The following is a 24939-nucleotide window of genomic DNA, read 5'->3' as shown; positions in this document are numbered from 1 at the left end:
TAGCAATGCACATTGTTGAGAATGAAGAATGATGACTGATACTTTGGGGCTTTGAAATGCTGTTGCTGCTGCTGCTGCTGCTGCTGCTGCTGCTACTGCTTCTTCCTTCTTCTTTCTCTCTCTTTCTTCTTCTTTCGTCCTCTTTCTTCTTCTTTCTTCTTCTTGTCAGTCCTGGGTCTTGAACTCTGGGCCTGGGTGCTATCCTTGAGCTCTTCAGCTTAAGGCTAGTGCTCTACCACTTTGAGCCACAGCGCCAGTTCTCTGCTGATTAATTGGAGATAAGAGTCTCTCTGCCTTTCCTGCCCAGGCTGGCTTTGAACCACAATCTTCAGATCTCAGCCTCCTGAGTAGCTAGGATTACAGGCGTGAGCCACTGGCACTGGCTAGCTTTGAAGTTCTTCTGAAGGAGGAAAATTGTTTCTCTCTTCCCATTCAATTTCCTGTTGTTAAAAGGCTTTATAAATAGGATTATTTTTAATCTCTTCTGTAGTCATCTAAATAGCAGTTAACTATGCTAGAAGCAGAGTTGTTGGGGTTTTTTTCTTTTTATTCAGATATGAATTTTCTTTTAGTGAGCCTGGCCACATCTGCATTGTCTCCAAAATGAGAAACCCAAAAGAAGGAAGATGATTTGTGTGCCTTTGCTCTTTGATGTCAGCTATAAGCACTAAGATAACAAGTGGGAAACACACAGGGTAAACAGCCACAGCCAGGGAGGAAACTCAGGGGGGAAAAAAAATAATCTGCTGAATTAGCAGATGATGAATTGTCACTTCCCAAAGCACTTTGGGATTTGACAGTAAAGTGTAAAATTGTCTGTAAAGGGTGGAAATCAATCCAGAGAGATTTCTAAGGCTCCCTTAGAAGGTGTGGTTAGAGCCAGGGTTGTGGGGGCAAAGGTCCAGGCACATGGGGCTATTCTTGGGTCCTCCACCTCACCTGCCACTTTTCTTTGGCTACTTGGAAGCTGCCCTTCCAACCACAGAGGGCAATGGTTAGCAAACCCACTGCATGTTGGAATCACCCTGAGGGTCTTAAAAACAGCCTAGCTCCAGAGTCTGATTTTCTTGCTTGGGTTTAAGTCTTAGAAATCCTTTAAAAAAAAAAAAAAAAACTTTTAGGGGCTGGTAATATGGCCTAGTGGTAGAGTGCTTGCCTCATATGAAGCCCTGGGTTCGATTCCTCAGCAACACATATGTAGAAAACAACAACAACAAAAGCCAGAAGTGGCGCTGTGGCTCAAGTGGTAGAGTGCTAGCCTTGAGCAAAAAGAAGTCAGGGACAGTGCTCAGGCCCTGAGTTCAAACCCCAGGACTGGCCAAAAAAAAAACTTCTTCTAATAATCCTGATGTTTAGCCTGGGTTGAGAAGCACTGTTAGGGAGATTTCTGGGTGATGAGATTGTAAATAACTCATGTGACACAGGGAAAGAAGGAGGAGAGGGCAAATATGATAAGAAACCCAATCTAGGATAATCCTTGTTCTGCCACAAAAGGCCACTTTGACCCTTTGCTTTCCCTGCTTTAAATACTCTATGCCTTCCTCCTTAGCTTGGCTACTGGGCTTTGGGGGATCTGACTCCTTCCCACACTTCTTACTTTGGTCTCTGCTCTGGTCATACCCATGTCTGCCAAGTCTATGGAGATCTGCTTCCTTTCCTGTGCTCTGCCTGGGCCTGTGACATTCATCTCAACTTCCCTCAGAAAACTCCTGCACATACGATGCAGTCAGCACTGCACAGAAAGGAAAAGGTCTCATCCCGATGAGTACAACTAACCTTAACAGTGCGCAGGGCCACTGCCGGCCTGCCCATGTCTTTAAGGCTGTTTATATAGGTAGCAACCTCCTAAACTAACTTAACAAAGACAAAGAAAGGCAGGGCATACATAGCTCAGTGGCTGTATTAGTTACTTTGGCATCATTGTGACCAAAACACCCAAAAGAACAACTTGAAGGAGGAAAGACTTCATTTAGGTTCATGGTTTCAGAGAGCTGGCCCCAGGCACACTCATGGCTACAGAAGCATGTTCTCCTCTCATGGGCACCAAAAAGCAGAAAGAGAGACAAGTGGCCAGAGATAAGATACCCCCGAGAATTTATTCACAATGACCTACTTTCTCCAGCTAGGTCCCACCTCTCAAAATTTCCAGAACTTTTCAGAACAGTTGGCCATGTGGGGACCAGCCTATCAACACATGGGCCTTTCCTCCTCCTTGTCCTCCTTCTCTTTCCCCTCCTCCTCGTGTGTGTGTGTGTGTGTGTGTGTGTGTGTGTGTGTGCACGCACATGCATGTACCAGTACAAGGCACTCAGGGTGTCATGCTCTCCTTGGTTATTTTGCTCAAGGCTGGTACTCTACCCTTTGAGCCACACCTCACTTCCAGCTTTCTTCCAGTTACTTGGAGATAAGAGTCTCATGGATTTGTCTGTCTGGGCTTGCTTCAAACTTTAATCCTCGGCTGGGGATATAGCCTAGTGGCAAGAGTGCCTGCCTCGGATACACGAGGCTCTAGGTTCGATTCCCCAGCACCACATATACAGAAAACGGCCAGAAGCGGCGCTGTGGCTCAAGTGGCAGAGTGCTAGCCTTGAGCGGGAAGAAGCCAGGGACAGTGCTCAGGCCCTGAGTCCAAGCCCCAGGACTGGCCAAAAAAAAAAAACTTTAATCCTCAGCCTCCGGAGTAGCTAGGATTACAAGCATGAGCCACTAGCACCCACTTAAAGGGACCCAACTTCTATCCAAACTGTATCCAAACTGTAACTACTGCTTGCCTAGGAAGTTTGAGGTCCTTAGTTTGGTCCCTAGAACAGAGAGAAAAAGAGAGAGTGAGGGAAGGGAGGGTTAAGGAAGGGAGGAAAGGAAGGACAGAGAGGAGCAAGAAAAAACAAGGAGAAGAAGCAAGAAGAAAAGGAAGGACAGAAGGAAAGAAGGAAGGAAGGAAGGAAGGAAAGAAGGGAAAGAAAGAAAGAGAGAGAGAAAGAAAGAAAGAAAGAAAGAAAGAAAGAAAGAAAGAAAGAAAGAAAGAAAGAAAGAAAGAAAGAAAGAAAGAAAGAAAAGCAGCAACTAACAAAGCTAGGGCATGGGTCACAGGAGCGTTTGCCTGATTTTTGTCTGATAAATTCTTTATGGTATGTTAACCCAATAGGGAAGTGAAGATAAACTGGACTCTCATGAAGAACCAAGAGGAACCCTCAAAGAAAGTGATGAACTCAGCCCAGGTAGGGACAGCTGGCTTGGATTGGGTAATCTTATTATAAGTGTCTGGTGACTTTTATGCTGCTAAAAGATGCTAATGGAGCTGGGAATGTAGCTTACTGGTAGCATTTTTTCCTAGCACACATGAAGCCCTGGGTTCAATTCCTCACATAAACAGAAAAGGCCGGAAGTCACTCTGTGTCTCAAGTGGTAGAGTGCTAGCCTTGAGCAAAAGAAGCTCAGGACAGTGCCTGGGCCCTGAGTTCAAGCCCCTGGACTGGAAAAAAAAATGATGCTAATGGAAATAACCCATTCTGCTTCCCCTTGGGTTGGGGCTGAAAGAACAAAGTAAAAAGTGCCACTAGAATCTGCCTCTGTTTATGTGTAACACAAGCAAAAGAGAGTAACATGCTTACTGTCCTTGAGTTATTGAAAGATTTCTTCCCTACAGAGGTAGGGTTGATGCAAGAGAGTGGAGACTTTGGGGTCATTATGAGCCCCGCCACCACCTCCTCTATTCCACCTGTTTTCATGGGGATGGGGTTGGTTGTGCAGGTAAGAGAGCTAAAGTTTATGGCCTGGAGGAATGACATCACAATGATCAGGGACCATTACCTAGACATCCAGCCCACATCACCCACGGTGGGTAGCAACAGCAGCTCGATGGTGGCTTCCTCCAAAAATGACTGCATTTGATGGTGGTGGTAATAATGGGGTCTAGCCAAACAAGAGGAAGATGCTAATTTCTGCTATACAAAAGTGTCCAGCAGAGGGAGCCTGTGGGAGCTGGACTCTGACCAAGTTACTCAAGTAGTGCTGGCCTGGGTTAACAAAAGGAGCCCATTCTTTTTGTAATTCACATGCCATGTTCTGTACAAGCTAGCAGTTCAGACCCACAGCTGCTGAGTGAGACCATGGTCTATGGAGAGAGACTTCCTCTTTAACTTCTCCATGCCTAGACCAAGAGTCCTCATCTGTCCACTGAGGCTAGAAACAGCTCCTCCACGTTAGGCTGCATAAAGAAATCATTCACCTTTAAGAAAGAGTAATAAAGGGAGTAAATTTAATCAAAGTACATTGTATGCATATATGATATCACAATAAAGCTCCCTTATGCAATTAATATACATTAATAAAAAAAGAGAGAGAGGACTGAGAATGTGGCTTAGTGGTAGAGTGCTTGCCTAGCATGCATGAAGCCCTGGGTTCGATTCCTCAGTACCACATAAACAGAAAAAGCTGGGAGCGGCGCTGTGGCACAAGTAGTAGAGTGCTAGCCTTGAGCAAAAGAAGGTCAGGGACAGTTCCCAGGAAGAGGGCGAGGGAGGGAAAGAGAGAGAGAGAGAGAGAGAGAGAGAGAGAGAGAGAGAGAGAGAGAGAGGAGAAAGAAAAGAAATAATTCACATAAGCCAGGCACTGGTGGCTCAAGCCTGTAAATTTAGCTACTCATATCTGAAGATCATGGTTTGAAGCCAGCCTGGGCAGGAAAGCCCATGATACTCATCTCCAATTAACCACCAGAAAAGCTGAAAGTGGAGCTATGGCTCAAGTGGTTGAGCACTAGCCTTGAGCACCCACTCAGGGACAGAACTCAGCACTCAGGCCCTAAGTTCAAGCCTCAGGACTAGCATCCAAAAAATAAATAAAAATAATTTATATAAAGAACGCTTTAGTGGATATTAACTTTTCCTTGGACATTACACAAATAAATACCTATACTCTCATAGTCAATACTGCTTATCTATCTGTGACAGCACTCAGGGCCTGAGTTCAAGCCTCAGGACTAGCACCCAATAAATAGATAAAAATAATTCACACAAAGAGCCCTTTAATTGGTATTAATTTTCCCTTGGACATTACAATCTCCTGTGAAATGACACTGTGACCCATCCTGTCCCTTCTGGACAGATCCCTATGGGATAAGGGAGGCTATAACTCACAGATTTATGATCTTTTTCTGTTTTTACTTTTTACCATCGATATCTGTCAAAAATAGTAAATTTTATACTGATTCTTGTTTTGTTTTGTCTTTTTGCCAGTCCTGGGGCTTGGACTCAGGGCCTGAGCACTGTCCCTGGCTTCTTTTTGCTCAAGGCTAGCTACTTCTTGAGCCACAGCACCACTTCTGGCCTTTTCTGTTTATGTGGTACTGAGGCATCGAACCCAGGGCTTCATGCATGCTAGACAAGCACTTTACATTGAGGCACACTTCCAGCCCCCCCCCCTTTTTTTTCTTTACTGATTTTTAAAAGATCCTATTGTTTCTGGGTATTAAATAATAATAATATAGGGTCATCTGATCCCTGGGTTTGGCCAAGGTTTTAAGCAAGGCTTCTGCTAACATATTGTTTCTGTCCCCTCCATCTTCAGAGCTGAGTGACACTAGCCAGAGAAATGCACTGCCATCTTCAGATCTTCCATATTGTAAATCACATGTGCAGAATGTGAACACTGACAAGGCCCTAAAGTTTTGGCCAAGTGCAATGGAGATTTCAGGCAGCAGAGAACATGGCCAAAACCAAGCCATGACTGAGCCAAGCAGACTGTCTCATGACAGCAGAGCAGGCTCCAGATGAGTTCCACAAATGTTAGGCAGTCTCTAATGCAATGAAATATCGCTGCTGAAAGTTAAAGATGGCATTGCTGTCCTGAATGATAAATGCTAATGTTTCGGAAAGATTTCAAGTCTTTGAAGGAAAAAAAAAGGGGAGGGAATGCTAAGGAACTTTTTTCAACTCTTACTCTAGCATAGGTCTTAAGGGTAATTGTCATGATTGGTGGTTTGTTTGTTTTTTCAATCCCAAGTTAAGTAGTGATCTTCATGGTTAATTTTAAGCAGTGAACCACTGCAGCCTCCGGTGAGAAGTGGGCATGCTTGCTAAAAACACTACATGCATGTGTCCACACAGCAGGGGAAACTGTTAATATCCTAAATATAAAACCTTCAGCTGGGCACTGGTGACTCATGCCTGCTTGTAATCCCAGCTACTCTGGAGACTGAGATCTGAGGATAGCGGTTCAAAGCCAGCCAGGGCAGGAAACTCCATGAGACTCTTACCTCCAATAAATTACTCAAAAAAGCAGAAGTGGCACCATGGCTCAAGTGGTAAAGTGCTTGCCTTGAGCAAAAAAAGAAGCTTAGGGACAGCACCCAGGCTTAACCTAGAGTTAAAGCCCCAGGACAGAGATATATATAGATACAGATATAGATATAAATATCTCTTCTTTCCTTCCTTTCTCTTTCCCTCCCTCCTTCCATTTGGAGAATGAAGAGATTCTTCTGACAATTGTTCAGTTTTGTTTTTTTTTTTTTCTTGTCAGTCCTAGGGCTTGAACTCCGGGCCTGGTTGTTGGCCTTTTGCTCAACACTAGTGCTGTACCACTTGAACCACAGCCCCACTTCTGGTTTTCTTCTGAGTAGTTAATTGGAGATAAGAGCCTCACAGACTTTCCTGCCTGGGCTGGCTTTGAACCGTGATCCTCAGATCTCAAGCTAAGTAGCTAGGATTACAGGCATGAGCCACCAGGGCCTAGGGGCCTATGCTATTCTTTTTTTTAAGAGGAAAATAAGTATAGACAACCAAGGGAGGAGAGGAAAAGACCAAAGGTGACAGACAATGAGACTGTGCTTTTTGACCTCCAGCTTTCCATTGGCAGCCTTTGTGACCAGAGCTGGGCTCCATTCCCAGCCCCTGCCCTCCAGAACTACTGACTAGTACCTCTCATTCATCTCAGCAGGATCACCCCCATCCCCCACCCTCACTAAACAATTGCTTCTTGGATGAGCTCCCAACCCAAGCAGATCTCAATCCTGCAGGTAGCTCTCCTGGCATTGTATCTTGGAGTCTTTTCTTTCCCCCTTTGTGGTGGCTTGTGATGTCTCCAAGCTCTGAGACCTCCTGTGGGTCCACCCTTAGCAAGGGACTTGCAGAGCTAAAAGGTCTAAAGCTCTGAAAAGCAGGCAGAGGAACCACAAGATAGGGGTGCATAAAAGGCAGACAAACCTCTGGAGAGCTACTCAAATGATTTAGATGTTTTAAGGTATTTTGGCTTTTTTAATTATTGTTTTTGCTTTGCCAGTCATGGGGATTGAACTCATAGCTTAAGCACTGTCCCTGAGCTTCTTTTGCTCAAGACTAACACTCTACCACCTGAGCCACAGCACCACTTTCAGCTTTTTCTGTTTATGTAGTACTGAGGAATTGAACCCAGGGCTTCATGCATGCAAGGCAAGCACTCTACCTCTAAGCCACATTCCCAGCCAATGTTTTATTTATTTAGAAAAAGAAATGTGAATCAAATGTGGCAAACTGTTCAGTCTTAAAACACTAAGTAGGAAATCCATGGGGCTTGAACTCTGGCCCTGGGCACTGACCCTGAGCTCTTCAGCTCAAAGCTAGCACTCTACTACTTGAGCCACAATGCCACTTCTGATTTTCTGGTAGTTAATTGGAGATAAGGGTCTCACTGAATTTCCTGCCCCAGCTGGCTTTGAACCGAGATTCTCAGATCTCAGCCTCCTGAGTAGCTAGGATTACAGGTGTGAGCCACCAGTGCCCGCCCAGAATATTTCTTATATGCTATATATTTAAAATTTTATATATTTGTGCTGGGAATGTGGCCTAGTGGCAAGAGTGCTTGCCTAGTATACATGAAGCCCTGGGTTCGATTCCTCAGCACTACATATGTGGAAAAGACCAAAAGTGGTGCTGTGGCTTAAGTGGCAGAGTGTTAGCCTTGAGCAAAAAGAAGCCAGGGACAGTGCTCAGGCCCTGAGTCCCACCCCCAGGACTGGCAAATCAATAAATTTATTGATTTATTTATTATTTATTTAAGCAGTTAGAAGCATAAATTGTTATTCGAAGCTCTGTCTTAGTTTGTTCCAATACTGCCTAAGATCATGTTGTTTGATTAAAAGAAATAACTCTGTTCTAGTGCACATCTTCAATTCTAATCAAAATGGTGAAATTATACCAAGGTAGAATTTCTGCTATTGGTCAATGCAAAGGCTCCCCCTGCTGGTCCTATTTGCCTTGTACTCAAGGTTGAAGTAATTATGAAGAGAAGTGAGTCTTCGTTTTGTTTTTTTTTCTTGAGTGGGAAAGGTTTAAGTAAGACACCCAGGGCAGGGTGTAATCCGAGCTACTCAGGAGGCTAAGAGCTGAGTATCACAGTTCAAAGCCAATCCAGGCAGAAAAGTCCATGAGACTCTTATCTCCAATTAACTACCAGAAAATGGGAAGTACACTTCGGCTCAAAGTGGAAGAGTGCTAGACTTGAGTGAAAAAGCTCAGAGACAGCACCCAGAACCTGAGTTCAAGCCCATGACCACCAACAACAACAACAAAAGAAACCCACACAGAATTCTTTTCATGGAGATAATTAATCAGGTCCTCTTCTCTGTTAATGTTACATATTCTCTAAAGTAAAATAAATTCCCAAGTACAGCCCTAAACAGACTTTCACTTTTCTTAACCACATTGTGCATCAACAGTCATGTTCCCCTTCCAAAACCTAGAATGAGGGGCTGGGGATATGGCCTAGTGGCAAGAGTGCCTGCCTCATATACATGAGGCCCTGGGTTCGATTCCCCAGCACCACATATACAGAAAATGGCCAGAAGTGGCGCTGTGGCTCAAGTGGCAGAGTGCTAGCCTTGAGCAAAAAGAAGCCAGGGACAGTGCTCAGGCCCAGAGTTCAAGCCCCAGGACTGGCCAAAAAAAAAAAAAAAACCTAGAATGAATGCCATCCTGAACATTTGGGAATGGCAAAAGAGAACTTTTGGGCTGGGGATATGCCTAGTGGCAAGAGTGCTTGCCTCGTATACATGAAGCCCTGGGTTCGATTCCCCAGCACCACATATACAGAAAAATAGCCAGAAGTGGCACTGTGGCTCAAGTGGCAGAGTGCTAGCCTTGAGCAAAAGGAAGCCAGGGACAGTGCTCAGCCCCTGAGTCCAAGGCCCAGGACTGGCAAAAAAAAAAAAAAGAGAACTTTTGCCAACTTGCCAAGAGGCCCAGGACATTGTGGGAGGGAGGGTATGACTGGCTGAACACTGAAAAGTGGATTAACTATAGTATTACACATGCTGTGGCATGCATAAGCTCTCCTCATAGGATGATATTTGAGTTTTGTGTGTTTGTAGTGCTACAAGCCCATGGTAGACAAGAATTAACCTCTGTTAACATATAAGTTGGCTATATCACAAGCCAACTCTTTTTTTTTGGGGGGGGGGGAGGGTACCAGTCCTAGGGCTTTAACTCAGGTCATGGGTCCTTTCCTTGAGCATCTTTTGTAAAGCTACCCCTCTACCACTTAAACCACAGCAGACTTTCCTACCTGGGCTGGCTTCAAACCACAAGTACTGCAGAATCACTAGCTTTGGAAGCATTAGCTTCCAGCAACTGGCTTCTCTTCCGATCTTTATCCATAGAGACTTAATTGAGTTCTAATACACTTTCCTATAATCTAGTTTGTCATTTTACTTTCCACATTGCTTATTTATCTCTTAAGCATTTTTTTTTTTTTGCCAGTTCTGGGGCTTTTGGACTCAGAGCCTGAGCACTGTCCCTGGCTTCTTTTTGCTCAAAGTTAGCACTCTGCCACTTGAGCCACAGCGTCACTTGTGGCCATTTTCTGCATATGTGGTGCTGGGGAATTGAACCCAGGGCTTCATGTATGGGAGGCAAGCACTCTTGCCACTAGGCCACATCCCCAGCCCTCTTAAACATATTTTATATGTCAAAGTAATACATCATAAATTACTTCCCAAATCATTTTTGCTAAGCTCTTTCTAAGTTTTCATTATGAACAATAATGCATTAACTAACTTGTAACAAAACAGTTGTTTCGGGGCTGGGGATATGGCCTAGTGGCAAGAGTGCTTGCCTCGTATACATGAGGCCCTGGGTTCAATTCCCCAGCACCACATATACAGAAAATGGCCAGAAGTGGCACTGTGGCTCAAGTGGCAGAGTGCTAGCCTTGAGCAAAAAGAAGCCAGGGACAGTGCTCAGGCCCTGAGTCCAAGCCCCAGGACTGGTCAAAAAAAAAAAAAACAGTTGTTTCATCTTTTCTTTTCTTTCTTCTCTTCTTATGGCCAGTCCTGGGGCTTGAACTCGGGGCCTGGGCTCTATCCCTGGCTTCTTTTTGCTCAAGGCTAGCATTCTACCACTTGAGCCACTTCCAGCTTTTTCTGCTTATGTGGCGCTGAGGAATTGAACCCAGGGCTTCATGTATGCTAAGCAAGCACTCTACCACTAAGCCACATTCCCAGCCTGGTTGTTTCTTCTTTTGAATTATTTCTGTAGAGTAAGTTCCTAGGGCTGAGGTTCTTTGTTTGCCAGTCCTGGGGATTGAACTCAGGGCCTCAGCTCTGTCCCTGAGCTTCTTTTGCTCAAGGCTAGCCACAGCACCACTTTTAGCTTTTTCTGTTTATGTGGTGCTGAGGAATCGAACCCAGGGCTTCATGTATGCTAGGCAAGCACTCTACCACTAAGCCACAGTCCCATACTTGGGGCTGAGGTTCTTTTTGTTTGTTTTGGGGTTTTTTGTTTGTTTTTTGTTTTGTTTTGTTTTTTTTTTGCCAGTCCTGAGGCTTGGACTCAGAGCCTGAGCACTGTTCCTGGCTTCTTTTTGCTCAAGGCTAGCACTCTACCACCTGAGTCCCAGTGCCCACTTCTGGATTTTTCTGTGTATGTGGTGCTGAGGAATCAAACTCAGGGCTTCATGCATGCTAGGCAAGCACTCTACCACTAAGCCACATTCCCAGCCCTGGGCTGAGATTCTCGATCAAAGTCTAGAATTGTTTTCTGAGTTTTGATTCTTACTGTGATGTCACTTTCCCAAATGATGTTTTAATAGTAATTTTAATGTCAGGTGCAGGTGCCAGCACTGGTTTTTTGCATTGTTTTCTTATTCCCTAAGTAAGGTATCTCTTGTGCACCATGAACTACTCACCAGATAGACACTTCAGCAGATCTGAAATCTCCCCAGGACATGTTCCTGTATGCTTTGCTTATAGAAGATGCTCTTTGTTTCCACAGACTCGGAGACAACCAGTGTAACCTTTGACCCTCTTAGTGCTTCCCAAGCTGAACCCATCCAGACCCCTGAGGCTGTGAGAAACAAGTAAGTACTCAAAATTATGGTGATGTGGATTTGTCTGCATTTTTGTATTTTTCTTTACTTTCAATGAATTTTGTGGGTTTTTGTCTTCTGAGTGTTCTTGGCTCATAGCTGACATTAAAAGAACAGAATCCTGGGGAAGACCACACTTTGGTCAAATGGGTGGAGAGTGAAATCTACAAGCTGCCATGGAAGTAGCCTTTTCCATTTGTCTACATACCTGAAATCTACAGAGAGGCTGGAGAAAGTTCTGGGTGAAATCATATGACAATAGTAACACCAGTACAAGTGAGACATACATTAAGCACCTCCTGCATACTCCTGTGTGCTTACTGTCAGCTCTTTGGCCAGCAGCTCAGCCAGACAACTCGTCATTTGAGCAGAGCCCTTCTTAGCATGGCAGCTGGGGGGTCTTCACCTGGGCCTCCATCTGGAACTGTAGCCTGTCATGACCTTGGTGAGAACCAGCTCCACCTGCTCAGGGGTGCAACTGCTCTCCTCCTGGGTCAAAATATTTTGTGTTTACCAGCAAAAAACAGAGAAAGGTGCTTAGATGACTAAAGGAATTCTCTTTGTACATTTCTATGCCTTATCTTTTCCTGCTACATATTTGAACAGTACTACCTGCCATCAAAAAAGATGAAATGGCTAGAGAATATTTTTAATATGGAGGGTTAGCAAATACCCCACAACAGTCATTATAGTCATTGTGAACAAATTTAAAATTTAATACAGAAATTTCTAAATATAGAGAGAAAGCGGTGATTATGACTAGGTCCATGGTAATTATTTATAGCATACCTGCTCCTCAGGGAAAATAAATGTTTTCCTAGCACTATATTCTAAAGGAGACTTCTGTGAGTTTTTATAGAGAGACACTGAATGATTTAAAGACTCATATATTTACAGGAAATTCCATTTACCTCATTCAAGATGTATTTCTCAAATCTCCACAGCAAGGCCCTATGCTAGTTCAGCACAATAAATATCCTGATTTAGCTAAGAAGAGAAAATGCTCTGAACCAAGACTGGTACACCACAGGCAAACAGCATCACTGCTGCTATTCCAAGACACATCCACCCTCTCTACCCCCAGGGAACAAGTGGGTAACGTTCAAAACCACCATAGTACATAACCCATGAGTGGCTGAATCTGACCAAGAACAAACGAGGCTGTTGAAGGAATGCATTTGTTCAAAGAACACTAGATACATATATGGAACCAGCACCATTTTCATGGTGAATTATATTATTAATATATGCTAATAATAACTTTCTTAACATAAAACTCAAGCCAAGTACAGTCACCATCATTCGAGAGGCAGTCAGGAGAGTGGAAAGTTGGAGCCAGACAAACTAAAACCCTGTCTCAAAAGAAAGAGCAGGGCTGGGGATATAGCCTAGTGGCAAGAGTGCCTGCCTCGGATACACGAGGCCCTAGGTTCGATTCCCCAGCACCACATATACAGAAAACGGCCAGAAGCGGCGCTGTGGCTCAAGTGGCGGAGTGCTAGCCTTGAGCGGGAAGAAGCCAGGGACAGTGCTCAGGCCTGGAGTCCAAGGCCCAGGACTGGCCAAAAAAAAAAAAAAAAAAAAAAAAGAAAGAGCAAGGCTGGGAATATGGCCTAGAGGTAGAGTGCTTGCTTCATATACATGAAGCCCTGGGTTCAATTCCCCAGCACCACATATATAGAAAGAGCCGGAAGTGGCACTGTGGCTCAAGTGGTAGAGTGCTAGCCTTGAGCAAAAAGAAGCCAGGGACAGTGCTCAGGCCCTGAGTTCAAGCTCCAGGACTAGCAAAACAAAACAAAACAACAAGTAACCAGAGGCCAGGTGGCCAGAGGCTGGTGGCTCATGCCTGGAATCCTAGCTACTGAGGAGTCTGAGATCTGAATATCACTGTTCTGAGCCAGCCGGGGCAGAAAAGTCCCTGTGAAACTCTTATCTCCGATTAACTGCTCATTAACCACTCAAAAACCAGAAGTAGAGTTGTGGCTCAAAGTTGGAGAGTGCTCACCTTGAGCAAAAATGAGCTCAGAGACAGTGCCCAGGCTCCGAATTCAAGCCTCACAAAAAAATAAAAAATAAAAGCCATGACTGGGGCATGCTGAGCAAGCAAACTGATTGAATTAGAAGCCAAGTTCAAACCCCTATAAGGGAGATAGAGAGGGAAGAAGACAGGGAGGGAGGAAGGAACTGATAGTTTCTAATAAGTACTTTGTAAGTCTTCCTCAGCTCATACTGAAAATTGAAATTTTCTGGAAGAAATTTCTTTTTGTGTGTATGCCAGTCCTAGGATTTGAACTCAGGGCCTAGGCCACTCCCCTGAACTTCTTTTGGCTCAAGGTTAGCACTCTACTACTTGAGCCAAAGCTCTACTGCTGGCACTTTTTTTGTGTGTGTGATTAATTGGAAATAAGATTCTCATTGACTTTCCTTGCCCTGTTTGGCTTTCGAAAGCAATCCTCAGATCTCAGCCTCCTGAGTAGCTAGGATTACAGGCATGAGTCACCAGCGGTTATCTGGTTTTGATAGAAGAAATTTTAATGACAAAGTTTCATCTCATCCAACAAAAGGCATAAAAGTACATAACTACAAAGAGGCAATTATTACCACCACCCCCTCTCTGAATTCATTTTAGGATTTACTCTAAGGAAACTTCAGAAGTAAAAAACTCTCTAATCTTCCTGACCCTGGGATATCCCAAGGAAAGAAGCTGCTTACATTTGCCAAACGCAAGTACTCAGCAGAGAATAGATGCTCAGTTGACATCTGATCACTTGCTCTCTTCTCTCCCCCGACACTTTGCTCTTTCATGAGGTCCTCTTGCTTTGCTGTTTTCAAAGGGGCAGAGATAATGATGGATACCATATACACAGAAGACTGCCAGGACCTGGCCTTGAGTCACCAGGGCAGTTGGGCAGTATGGACACATTTCTTCTTCCAAGAGTAAGAGAAGGGAAGACTGCACCACGATTGTCCAACCAGCAGGCACCAAGTGCCATCAGTAATGTAAGTGCACATGCTCAGTGGCTTGATCCAGAGGCTCCACCTGGATCCTGCTGGGGTCACTATGTATCAGTGTATAGGTTACTCACTCTACCAGAGCACTGAACAAAGGGACAAGTAGTTGTTGAAGTCCAGCTGTGGTCTTCTCACCACGCCCTGCACCACAGCATTGCACTGCATCCTACTGAAGGACAGAGACCACTTTCAATTTCTACAAAATTACTGAGAAGGGTGTCCGTGGTCCCACTCTTAGGAGGAACTGCCATGCTGTCTATCACAGCCTCAGGGGAAAGGTGAAGACAGATATGGGCTGTGGTCACCTTCCCAAGACTTCCTAAAAGTTAGCAGTGATGCAAAAGAGAACAAAGCTGGTTTTGATAGAAAACAGTTGGACCAATCTACCTAACATGAAAACTGGTTCACTTTGATCCAGCTCTGTAGTCCATGATTTAGCATCAAAAAAGAAATTGGGTCATCAGTGTATTTTCTTTCTCTCTTCTCCTATGCTATTACTACTTAGCCATTTAAAATGGAAGGCTTGGTCTTTGACTCTCCCAACCACCTCCATATTCTCTGAGACTCACTCTTCTGCTTCATCCATACCCCATATACATCCATATACATTCTAAGTCTTGTTTAACAGAATCTTTCTTTGGTAGGGTTTTCCCCCCTACATGTGTCATAGTCCCTTTTCCTTAATTTCCCACCTTTAGGAGGGAGAGTTGATCAACAAGGCCAAGGGGAAAAAAAGAATCAAGGCAATGAAGACCAAAGCATCCAATGAGACAGAAGGAAAAGTCTCCAGGGCAGCAAAAGTGGCTGTGGGTAAGAGAGTGTTTTCAAGTTGGGCATGTGGCTCATACCTGTCATCTACATGAGAGTAGGAATGCAAACAGGAGGACTGTATTCTGGGTTGGCCTAGGCAAAAATCAAAACTTCACATTAAGAGAGAGAGGTGGGGAGAAAGAGAGAGAGAGAGCATGCTAGGTACTGGTAGCTTACAACTGTGATCCTACCTATTCAGCAGACGGAGATCTGAGGATCTTGGTTCGAAGCCCAGCCCAGGCAAGAAAGTCCAAGAGATTCTTATCTACAACTAACCACTAGAAAAACCAGGAAGTGGGGCTGTGGCTCAAAGTGGTAGAGTGCTAGCCTTGAGCACAAAAGCTTAGGGACAACACCCAGACCCTTACTTCAAGCCCCACAACCAACAAAGGGTTGAAGGCATGGCTCAGTGATAAAGCGTCTACCTAGCAAAGGCAAAACCGAGTCCCAACCCCAGTACTGCCAAAGAGAATGAGAGCAAAAAAAAGCAAGGGAGGGAGACAGAGAGAGAGAGAGAGAGAGAGACAGACAGAGACAGAGACAGAGACAGAGACAGAGACAGAGACAGAGAGAGAGAACCACCCAGAAGGCTCCTGTAGGAGAGGCAGTATAGAAAATTAGCACAGATCCTGGGGGACAAGCTGTCTGTCTAGTCTCCTTGACTACCAAGCTAAGACAGTGTCACAGTTCACTTCATGACAATGTCTTACTAGGCAGGAATAGAGGGGAGCCAGGAGTCTAAATAATAACACACTCCAAAACTACACAGCCACTTCATTAGGAGGTCTGAATGTGTGATTGCATGAAGCCCTTGCACTTCTAAGAAGAGGGTGCCACCATCCTGTTCATGTAGAGGCTGGGCTGAGAAAGCATGAACTGGCACAAGTCAAACAAGTAGTAAAGGGCTGGGGATATAGCCTAGTGGCAAGAGTGCCTGCCTCGGATACACGAGGCCCTAGGTTCAATTCCCCAGCACCACATATACAGAAAACGGCCAGAAGCGGCGCTGTGGCTCAAGTGGCGGAGTGCTAGCCTTGAGCGGGAAGAAGCCAGGGACAGTGCTCAGGCCCTGAGTCCAAGGCCCAGGACTGGCCAAAAAAAAAAAAAAAAACAAGTAGTAAAGAGATACGTTCAATCAATAGGAAAGGATTGATTCCCTGTCACACTGTCTTCAGTCGGCCTCCATGAACTTATATCTACAGATTGAGATCCATACCATACAAGTTCAAAATCCACAATGTCCCCAAATCTGACTATTTTTGAACAGGAAAAGGATACTACAAGTGGATTCCACACCTGAACTCATGTTAAAAGTCTGTCAAAATTCAGGCACAAAAATACTGTACAAATTTACCTTCAGGCTATGTGTATCAGGGGTATATGAAACATAAACAAATGTCTTGGGCCTTAGATTCCATCTCCCAAATAGCTCATTATGTAGATGCAAATATTTCAAAGTCAGACCCGACTCTGAAATACTTCAGGTCCCAGGCATTTCAGATAGGGGATATTTAGCCTGCAAACCACAATTTGAGTACTGACCAGTGAGCTCATTTCCAGTTGGAGATGTGCTCAGATTCAGTGATGACAGATTATTTGGAGACATAGAGGAGATAGAGATATCAGAGGTGACAATCCAGTGTTGATCAGATGTGACAATTATGGGGGGGGGGGCGAGTGTGGTTGGTTGAGACCCAGTTTGGGGGAATCATCACAGGAGGTACCTGAACTAGCCACAGAGGCCATACTAGAGGTCACATCCTTCCAGATTTACTGTACTTTGGGGTCTAGCTTGAGACCCAAGCCATCATGGCTGAAGTTTGTTTGTATTGCAGTGTTCACAAGCCTGTTCATTTCCTGCTCTATCCCTATGAAAAGGGATGGTGTAGAATATATAGATTTTTTTTTCTTTCAGAGCTAAAGCAAAAAATCCTCTGGAATTTTATGCATGTTTGTTTCCTTGAAAAGCTAGGAAGAGGGGCCAGGAATGTGGCTTAGTGGTAGAGTGTTTGCCTAACATGCATGAAGCACTGGCTTTGATTCCTCAGTACCACATATACAGAAAAAGCTGGAAGTGGGTGCTGTGGCTCAAGTGGTAGAGTGCTAACCTCAAGCAAAAGAAGCTCAGGGTCAGTGCCCAGGCCTTGAGGTCAATCACCAGGACTGGCAAAAAAAAAAATATATATATATATATATATACATATATATATATGTATATATATATATATATATATATATATATATATATGCCCATCCTTGTCTGGCCACAAGATTCAGAAGACTCTTCAAACAAAGCAAATGCTGTTGGAAGGCCAACATAGGATATACCTCCTAGGCATTTATTCTTGAAGCTTTCATCATTAAACTCTTGCTAAGTTTACATTTGTGTAGCTCATGACATTGGCTGGGCTAAGAAAAACAAATTTTTGTGACCCTTAAAAAAGAGCTGAGGAAGTCCACAGAGTAGTAAACCTCATCAGAGCTGCAACCTCAAGTAAGATGCTCAGGGCAGTGCTTTCCAGAGGTGTGTGGAGGTCCTTCTGGAAAGTCCCACTCCACTAGAGGTCAGGGAATGATTGAATCCAGGGCATCCCACATGCTCAGCACGTGCTCTCCCCTTAAACTACATCCCCAAACCCAGAAATACTTTTTGAATAGCAATGTTGCTGATAGTTGATTCACATAGGAATAAAGTTGTGTCTCAATGGATAGTCTGAGTACTACTCTCAAAACGCTGTCACAATAGACTCAGGTTCTAGAGCTAGGCCTCGGGAATCTGCACTTCTTCCAGTGGATGAAAAAGTTGGAAAGTAACTGAAAGGATGAAGAGAGATCCCATTTCCTAATTCATTTATATCTCTGTCCCCAATTGTTTCCCCACAGAAAAACCAAAGGACTTCACAGTTGACAAGAAATCAGAGACAATTCCCAAAGGAAAAAAACCTGGGACCAAAAGGCAAAAGACACAAAAGGAAAAGAATGTGGCGATCTCAGCAGAGCTAAGTGGATCCAGGGGCCCACTTGGAGAAGCTGGGGACACCTCTGAAAGAGGCTTCATCCGTTCACACTCTATTACAGAGGCAGACCCTTGGTTTTCTCCACAATATGATGTCCAAGAGACACAAGTTTCTATAGACAGAAGGTCCTCACCCACTCAGCCTATGACTGTCACTGACAACATGGAATATAAGGAAGAGAAAAGCCCTGAAGACCTGGCAAAGGTAGGGGTGACATTGTCTCTCATCTTGGTTTGGTCTTCACTTAACTGAAAATGCACCTAATTAAGCTATGGTCATAAAAGAGCTCCATGGAATAACAATCTTATTTGTTCTGTTTTGATGGCTGCACCCTAGGTAGAAGCCAGAGAAGCTTAAAGAAAAAGGGACAGAGGCCTTACCCCCTCTGAAATGAGGCATTCTGCTAGACACAAAACCAATGGGCAGTACTAACCCCTCCCAAAGAACTGAGGTAGGCACCCCAGCCATCCTTGCCAGGCTCAGGTCTCATCAGACAGGGGTGGACCTAGCAAACACTGGCCATCAGAAACAAGCACACAACCTTGACTTGGCCTAGCGCTCATCTCCTGGCCTCTCAAAAGCTATGGAAATTTTCCCTTTCGGAGTCTGCTTGTCTGCGGTACAGTTAAAGCGAAGGCAGTTCGTACACATACATCTGCTTTAGAAAGTGTTTTATGTGCTGGGCAGTGGTGGCTCATGCTTGTAATCCTACCTACTCAGGAGGCTGAGATTTGAGAATCTCAGTTCAAAGCCAGCCTGGGAAGGAAAGTCTGTGAGACTCTTATCTCCAATTAATCACAGATAAAGGCAGAAGTAGTGCTGTAGCTCAAATGATGGTAAGAGTACTAGCCTTGAACAAAAAGGAGCTTAGGGACAGCACCTGGGGCCAGAGTTCAAGGCCCAGAACTAGCCAAAAAAAAAAAAAATGTTTACCTTGTTCTAGGGGCAATGTGGATACTTAAAGAGGAGGGGGAAAAAAAAGCAACTATAAGAGAAATTACCCTTGAAATTCTCTGCAATTAACCAGGAAGAATACTATGCGGAAAGACCATTTCTAGAGAAGACTAACACAGCCCAGGGAGATGTAAGGGCTGAACTGTATTTGGAGGACTTATAGACAAAAAATATATTTAAATACATACAGCTATAGTTAAAATCTTGTAAATTATATCTCCATTTGGTAAATGTAGCTAAATCACATTCAACCTTTAAAGCCATATTTGTTAGTCTCTTGTGACAAGCTTCAGCTTACAAGCCTGGAGATTAAAGCTGAGTTAAAAGCCAGTTATTAGACAGATATTGCACAACTATTGAGTGGTTGAGCCAACAACTAAACTTCAAATTGAAAGCTCTTGTCACTGTTTTAAAGTACTGACTACTTATTTTATAGTACAAAGTTTTCCAGAAGAGATTTCCTTTTTCCTTTATGGTCTGCAGACCCTCTGCACTATCTAGATTACAGAATTTTGCACAAATGATGAAAAATTTAATCTGTGGGCACTTTATGTCTGCTAGATCATCAAAATTTTTAGATTCATTGTTACTACACAGTACTCTGCTGCTTCTACAAAAGCTTAAAAGCTTGAAATTTCTACTCTGGGATGGATAGAGTCCTATGGAAAGAGTTACCTTTTAAAGCTCTCCTTGGACATATCAGTGAAGCAGCAGCATTACAATGAAAAAGAAAGCTACAACATTATGTCAGTGGAAAGAAATGGTGGGTTTCTAGAATTAAATGTGAATCTGACTGTTCCATACCTAAAAGTGCTCCTGGAAAATGGTCCCTCTTTGGTCATAGTAGTTTCCAGCCCTAGTTAGAAGCTTAAAAAAAAAAAAAAAAAGAGAGAGAGAGAGAGAAGTAGGGTCGAGGAATGTAGCTTGGTAGAGTGCTTGCCTAACATGCACAAATCCTGGGTTCTATTCCTCAGTACCACAAAAACAGAAAAGCTGAAGTGGTGCTGTAACTCAAGTGGTAGAGTGCTAGCCTTGAGCTGAAGCAGCACAAAAACAGTGTCCAGGCTGGGTTCAAGTCCCAGGACTGTCAAAAAAATAAATAAAGGTAGTCCTCGAGTTAAAGATATCATTTATTTGATCTGGGAAGAGCACTGCCCTCCCCCTCTTTTTTGAGCCTTGGACAATTTCAAGTACAGGTAGGGTTAAACTGTGGAACCTGGCACATAATGAACTTTTTTTTTTTTTCTTTTGGTCAGTGCTCTTCTGCTCAAGGCTAGTGCTCTACCATTTTGAGCTACAGCTCCACTTCCAGTTTTGTAGTTAATTGTGGAAATAAGAGTTTCATGGACTTTCCTGCCTGGGCTGGCTTCAAACTATGATCCTCAGATCTCAGCCATCAGAGCCTAGTTTGAACACTATTTTGTCATCTTCATTATTTCTGTGAACCCTGGTAGTAGCTCTGGGAAGAAAACTGTATCAGGGAAATTGAGTTGCCATCTCTAAACCTCAAAGCAAGTAAGAAGTGAAACCAGCACCCCACTGGCCAGACAAGTAGTGACAAAAGTTTATGTGAAATTAAGAGTTGCCAGGACTCCACACCCAACTGGATTTGGTTACCTAATTATACTAAATAATTAGATTGATAACTGGATTGATCAGATAATCTAATTAGGCGAGATTCCCTCTTTAATTAGGATTAGAGACAAGCTCCCACTAAAAGCATTCTTATCCCTTAGGCCCTTCTCGCTAAGAAGGAGCAGGAAAAGGCTTCCAGGGACAGGCTTCGAGCAGAAAGGGCTGAGATGAGGCAGCTGGAGGTGGAGAGGAAGAGAAGGGAGCAGGAAGAGGTAAGAAAGCTGCAGCAGGAGCACATGGAGAGAGCAGAGAAGATGAAGGAGGAGCTGGAGCTGGAGCAGCAGAGACGCACCGAAGAAATCCGGTAAGTCTGTTAAGAGCAGACTGGAAAAGGCTGGAGACAGATCTCCTTAGCTCCAGGGGCTAAGACTCATGTTCCCCAGGGTTATCTAGGAACAGCCTTGACCAGAGCTAAGACTCCATTTTGACCTCAGAAGACACTCGAGAGATTCGGATGGGTCTTCTTGGAAAGACACTGAGATTCAGTACAGCAAATGTTCTTTGAAGTTCTGCCAGTCTGCATTGCAGTAGGTCCTTCGTTAGGCTTGACTCATCTCCACGACCATGAGGCCAGAGTTTCAAATTCCATTTTGTAATGGAAAGTGAAGCTCTGAGAACTTAAAGAGGGGAACTGTGTACTGGAACTCTTAGGCTTATGATTCAAATGCTTTGTTCTTGCCTCTTGGTATTTCAATCCTGGCTTCCAATGGAAAAACTGATCTCACTGTGGGCAGCTGGATGCTGGCCAGGGCCTGGAGGCTACAAAAGCCCTGCAGGGGGCACTACCTGTTGGATTGTCTAGTGGTTCTTGTAATTTCCCTGCCTCTTTTTTTTTCCTCAGCCTGGAGAAACAGAGACTGGAAGAAAAACAGAGGCAGCAGCAGGAGGGGGAGAGAAAGCAATGGCTCCAGTTGCAAGCAGCCCAGGAGAGGGCCCGACAACAGCAAGAGGAGTTTCGGAGGAAGTTGCAAGAAATGCATAGAAAAAGGCAGCAGGAGCAAGCTGAGAAGGCTGGTAAGGGATTCTTGGGAGTTCTTTGTATTTCCCATCACAGAAATACTCTGTGGGTGTACATGTATACCTACCCTAGGTAATAGTGCATGAAGCACTCTAAATGTATAAACTTATGTTTTTCTCGAAGTGATTATTACATATGATTACGGTGAACTGCTGTAACCTAAAATACTAAAACAACAAAAAACTTGTGGAAAAGATTCTAGGGTCTCACTACCAATTCAGTAACCCCTTTGCCCTTTCAGCTTTGCTTTTGCCATCTAAGTTGTAGGTACAGACTTACTCCTTATTTCCTTCCCTCATAGGCAGTCACAGGAATCTGAATGACTTCAGGCCACCCTTCAGGGATTGAAAATCTACGGAGGATCTGGCAGCCTATAACAAAGCAGAATTTCTCAGAGTCCCTAGGAATCACGATTTTGCAACAAGGATCATTAACACACCCTGCTGAGCCCACTTGCTTCCCTTTCTATTTTGCAGAGGAAGAGAAGCAGAGGCAGAAGGAACTGGAAATGCAAGAACAAAAACGTCTGATGGAAATGGCTGAAGAAGAACGACTGGAATACCAGTTGAGGAAACAGGAAGCAGAAGAGAAGGCTCGGCTAGAGGCTGAGGAGAGAAGGCAAAAGGAAGAGGAAGCAAAGCTGGCTATGGAGGAAGCCATGAAACAAGCCCAGGAGGAAGCCAGGTACTGGATATTTGGGCAATACTAGCCACGGGGGGGGGGGGGGGGGCCGCAGGGGGAGAAACCTCCTTGAGGAGCTTAACAAAAAAGGAGGCCTCCCAAAGGAAGGAATATGAGTTAAGGGAAATGTCAGGACCCTGCTCAAGAGGTAGAGAGGTAGCCTTAAGCAAAAAAGCTCAGGGACAGTGCCTGGGCCCTGAGTTCTAACCCCAGTACTGGCACACATACAGAAAGTGAAGAACAGAACCTCATTCAACTTCATTCTATCAAAGATTAAAACAATACCAACTGACTTGATTTCATCTTCACTTGTGTGATATTAGCCCAGGTACTTTTCTGGGCTTGAACTTAAGAGTGGTGTCCCTTAACGCTGTTTTGTTCAAGGCTAGCATTCTACCACTAGAGCCAAAGCTCCACTTACAGCTTTTGACTGGGTAACTAGAGATAACAGACTTTCTGCACAGGCTGTCTTTGAATCAAAAGTCCTCAGCTCTCAGACTCCTGAGTAGCTAGGATTAAAGGATGAGCCACCCAGCCCAGCTCAGCACAGGTACTGGTAACTGCTCTAGCCTGCGTTCTTCATTTCTAAAACAAGAAAGTTCCTTCCAGCAGTACAAGTTTAAGAACTGTAAATTATGCCTTCATTTTTGCTTTTTTAACAAGATGCTCAGGGGGCTGAGAATATGGCCTAGTGGTAAAGTGCTTGCCTCATATGCATGAAGCCCTGGGTTCGATTCCTCAGCCGGAAGTGGCGCTGTGGCTCAAGTGGCAGAGTGCTAGCCTTGAGCAAAAAGAAGCCAGGGACAGTGCTCAGCCTCTGAGTTCAAGCCCCAGGACTGGCAAAACAAAACAACAACAAAAACCCAAGATACTCAGGATACCCTAAACTTCATCTAAAGTTACTTACTAAATGACCAGGATATGATCTAAAACCCAAGTCTAATGATTATTCAGATCCAAAGTTCTACCAACTTACAAAGTTAATTTCTAGGCTACTTATTTTTCAACCGGGGGCCGGGCTGTCTCCTTAGGCAAAAAGCTGCTTTGGAGAAACAATTTCATTTCAACCGAGAACTCCATAAGGAAGCCAGTGGCTTGAAGTGGACACAGAACATTTCCAGACCATGGGTTTATTCTTATTTCCAGTTCCTACAAATACCCAGACCATAAGGCTAGAAGAAAACTAAAAAGTAAGTTGAGAGGTAATCACAAAAGAGAAACTTTTTTTCATAATAAAGTTCCATCCTGAACCTTATTAGTTCAGTTTCACTTGGCTTTTCTGAGCCCATACCTGACTTTTTCCTCTGGACCTTCCACTCCCAACTACCCTTGCACACGACACACACTCTGTTCTACCCAAATGCTCTTCACCTATTTAAAATCTATGTTCTCTAGAACTAGTTTCAGCTTCAGTGCATAAAATTACCCAGATTCCATAATTTCAGTTTGAAACAGTAAATCTTAGGATGTTCAACCTCTTTCATTCCACTTAATGTGTTTGAAATCGTTCCAGTTAAATTATGAATTAGCTGATTCATAGAGAAATCCCTATAAGGCAAAACCCCACAACCATTAAATGTCTTTGTAATCACATGAGAAATGTTCATTTGAGCAAAAGGAAAACGCTGAGAGGGGTGAAACTGATCAAGATGCATAGTATATTTCATAAACTGCTCCTTAATACTAAAGATAATTTTAAAAGGGGTTGGGAGCAAAAGGCAGTTCTCTCACAGCCTAGAAGGAAAGAGTCCAGAGCAGCACAGTTACACAAGATAGCTACATGTAGCTATTAAGGCATTCAATCCTCCAGTCAAAGCATCCACACTTCAAGTGCTCAATGTCCACATATGGCTACTTTATCAGACAGTATTAATGTAGAACACTTCCACATCACAAAGCTCTAACAGGATTATTTTTGAGCCCTAAAAAGGAACTTGAAATTTTGCTTCTGTGCCTTGAAGTACCAACTCACAAATTTTATTTAAAAAATCACACAAACAGTCTTAATTGGATCAATTGTCTTAAACATTTAACAAAGTCTCACAGAATACTATTAAAGGAGATGCAAGTTTTAAAAACAAAATGTAAAAAAGGATGTTAAGCAGCACTTGAACCTGAATTTTCCCACAAATTTCCCTTAGTCCTAAACTCTATTTGGCCATAGTAGAAAAAGTATTTGCAGGTAATAACCTCCAATTTCTCACTAATGTTCATCAAGTATTTGACTTCTTCAAAAACAGCTCTACAACCTTAATTTGGATTCAATATTGTTGATGGACTTGTTTAGACTTGGTGCTTACTTTTAACTCCATGTTGTATATAAAGCAAGAACAAAACAGCCAAAATGCTATAAATTCAAATATCATTTAAACTTTTTTTAGCTTACTGATCCTATATGCACATTTATCTAATTTATCCAATAGTACTTAAACAGATAAGAGCATCTGAAATAATTCAACCAAGAACAGAAGAATGAAC

At 43.7% G+C, this 24939-nt stretch overlaps 1 protein-coding gene across 1 annotated transcript in view; it reads left to right on the top strand.

Moving 5' to 3' along the window:
* Kiaa2012 (KIAA2012 ortholog) overlaps positions 1-23954 on the top strand; it is a 97974-nt gene extending 74020 nt beyond the window's left edge. The window contains exons 15-23 of the mRNA XM_048345740.1: positions 3146-3218; positions 11241-11325; positions 14169-14334; positions 15045-15156; positions 18040-18377; positions 20864-21066; positions 21604-21776; positions 22257-22464; positions 23493-23954. Coding sequence (XP_048201697.1) covers positions 3146-3218; positions 11241-11325; positions 14169-14334; positions 15045-15156; positions 18040-18377; positions 20864-21066; positions 21604-21776; positions 22257-22464; positions 23493-23631 — 1497 coding nt within the window. The 3' untranslated portion in view covers positions 23632-23954. The remainder of the gene's footprint in view (positions 1-3145; positions 3219-11240; positions 11326-14168; positions 14335-15044; positions 15157-18039; positions 18378-20863; positions 21067-21603; positions 21777-22256; positions 22465-23492) is intronic.
* Positions 23955-24939: the final 985 nt, after the last annotated feature.

The sequence above is a fragment of the Perognathus longimembris genome, chromosome 4 (assembly GCF_023159225.1).
Source record: "Perognathus longimembris pacificus isolate PPM17 chromosome 4, ASM2315922v1, whole genome shotgun sequence".
NCBI lineage: Eukaryota > Metazoa > Chordata > Mammalia > Rodentia > Heteromyidae > Perognathus > Perognathus longimembris.
The sequence above is the reverse complement of the archived record's forward strand: the minus strand, read 5'-3'. Positions and strand labels throughout refer to the sequence as shown.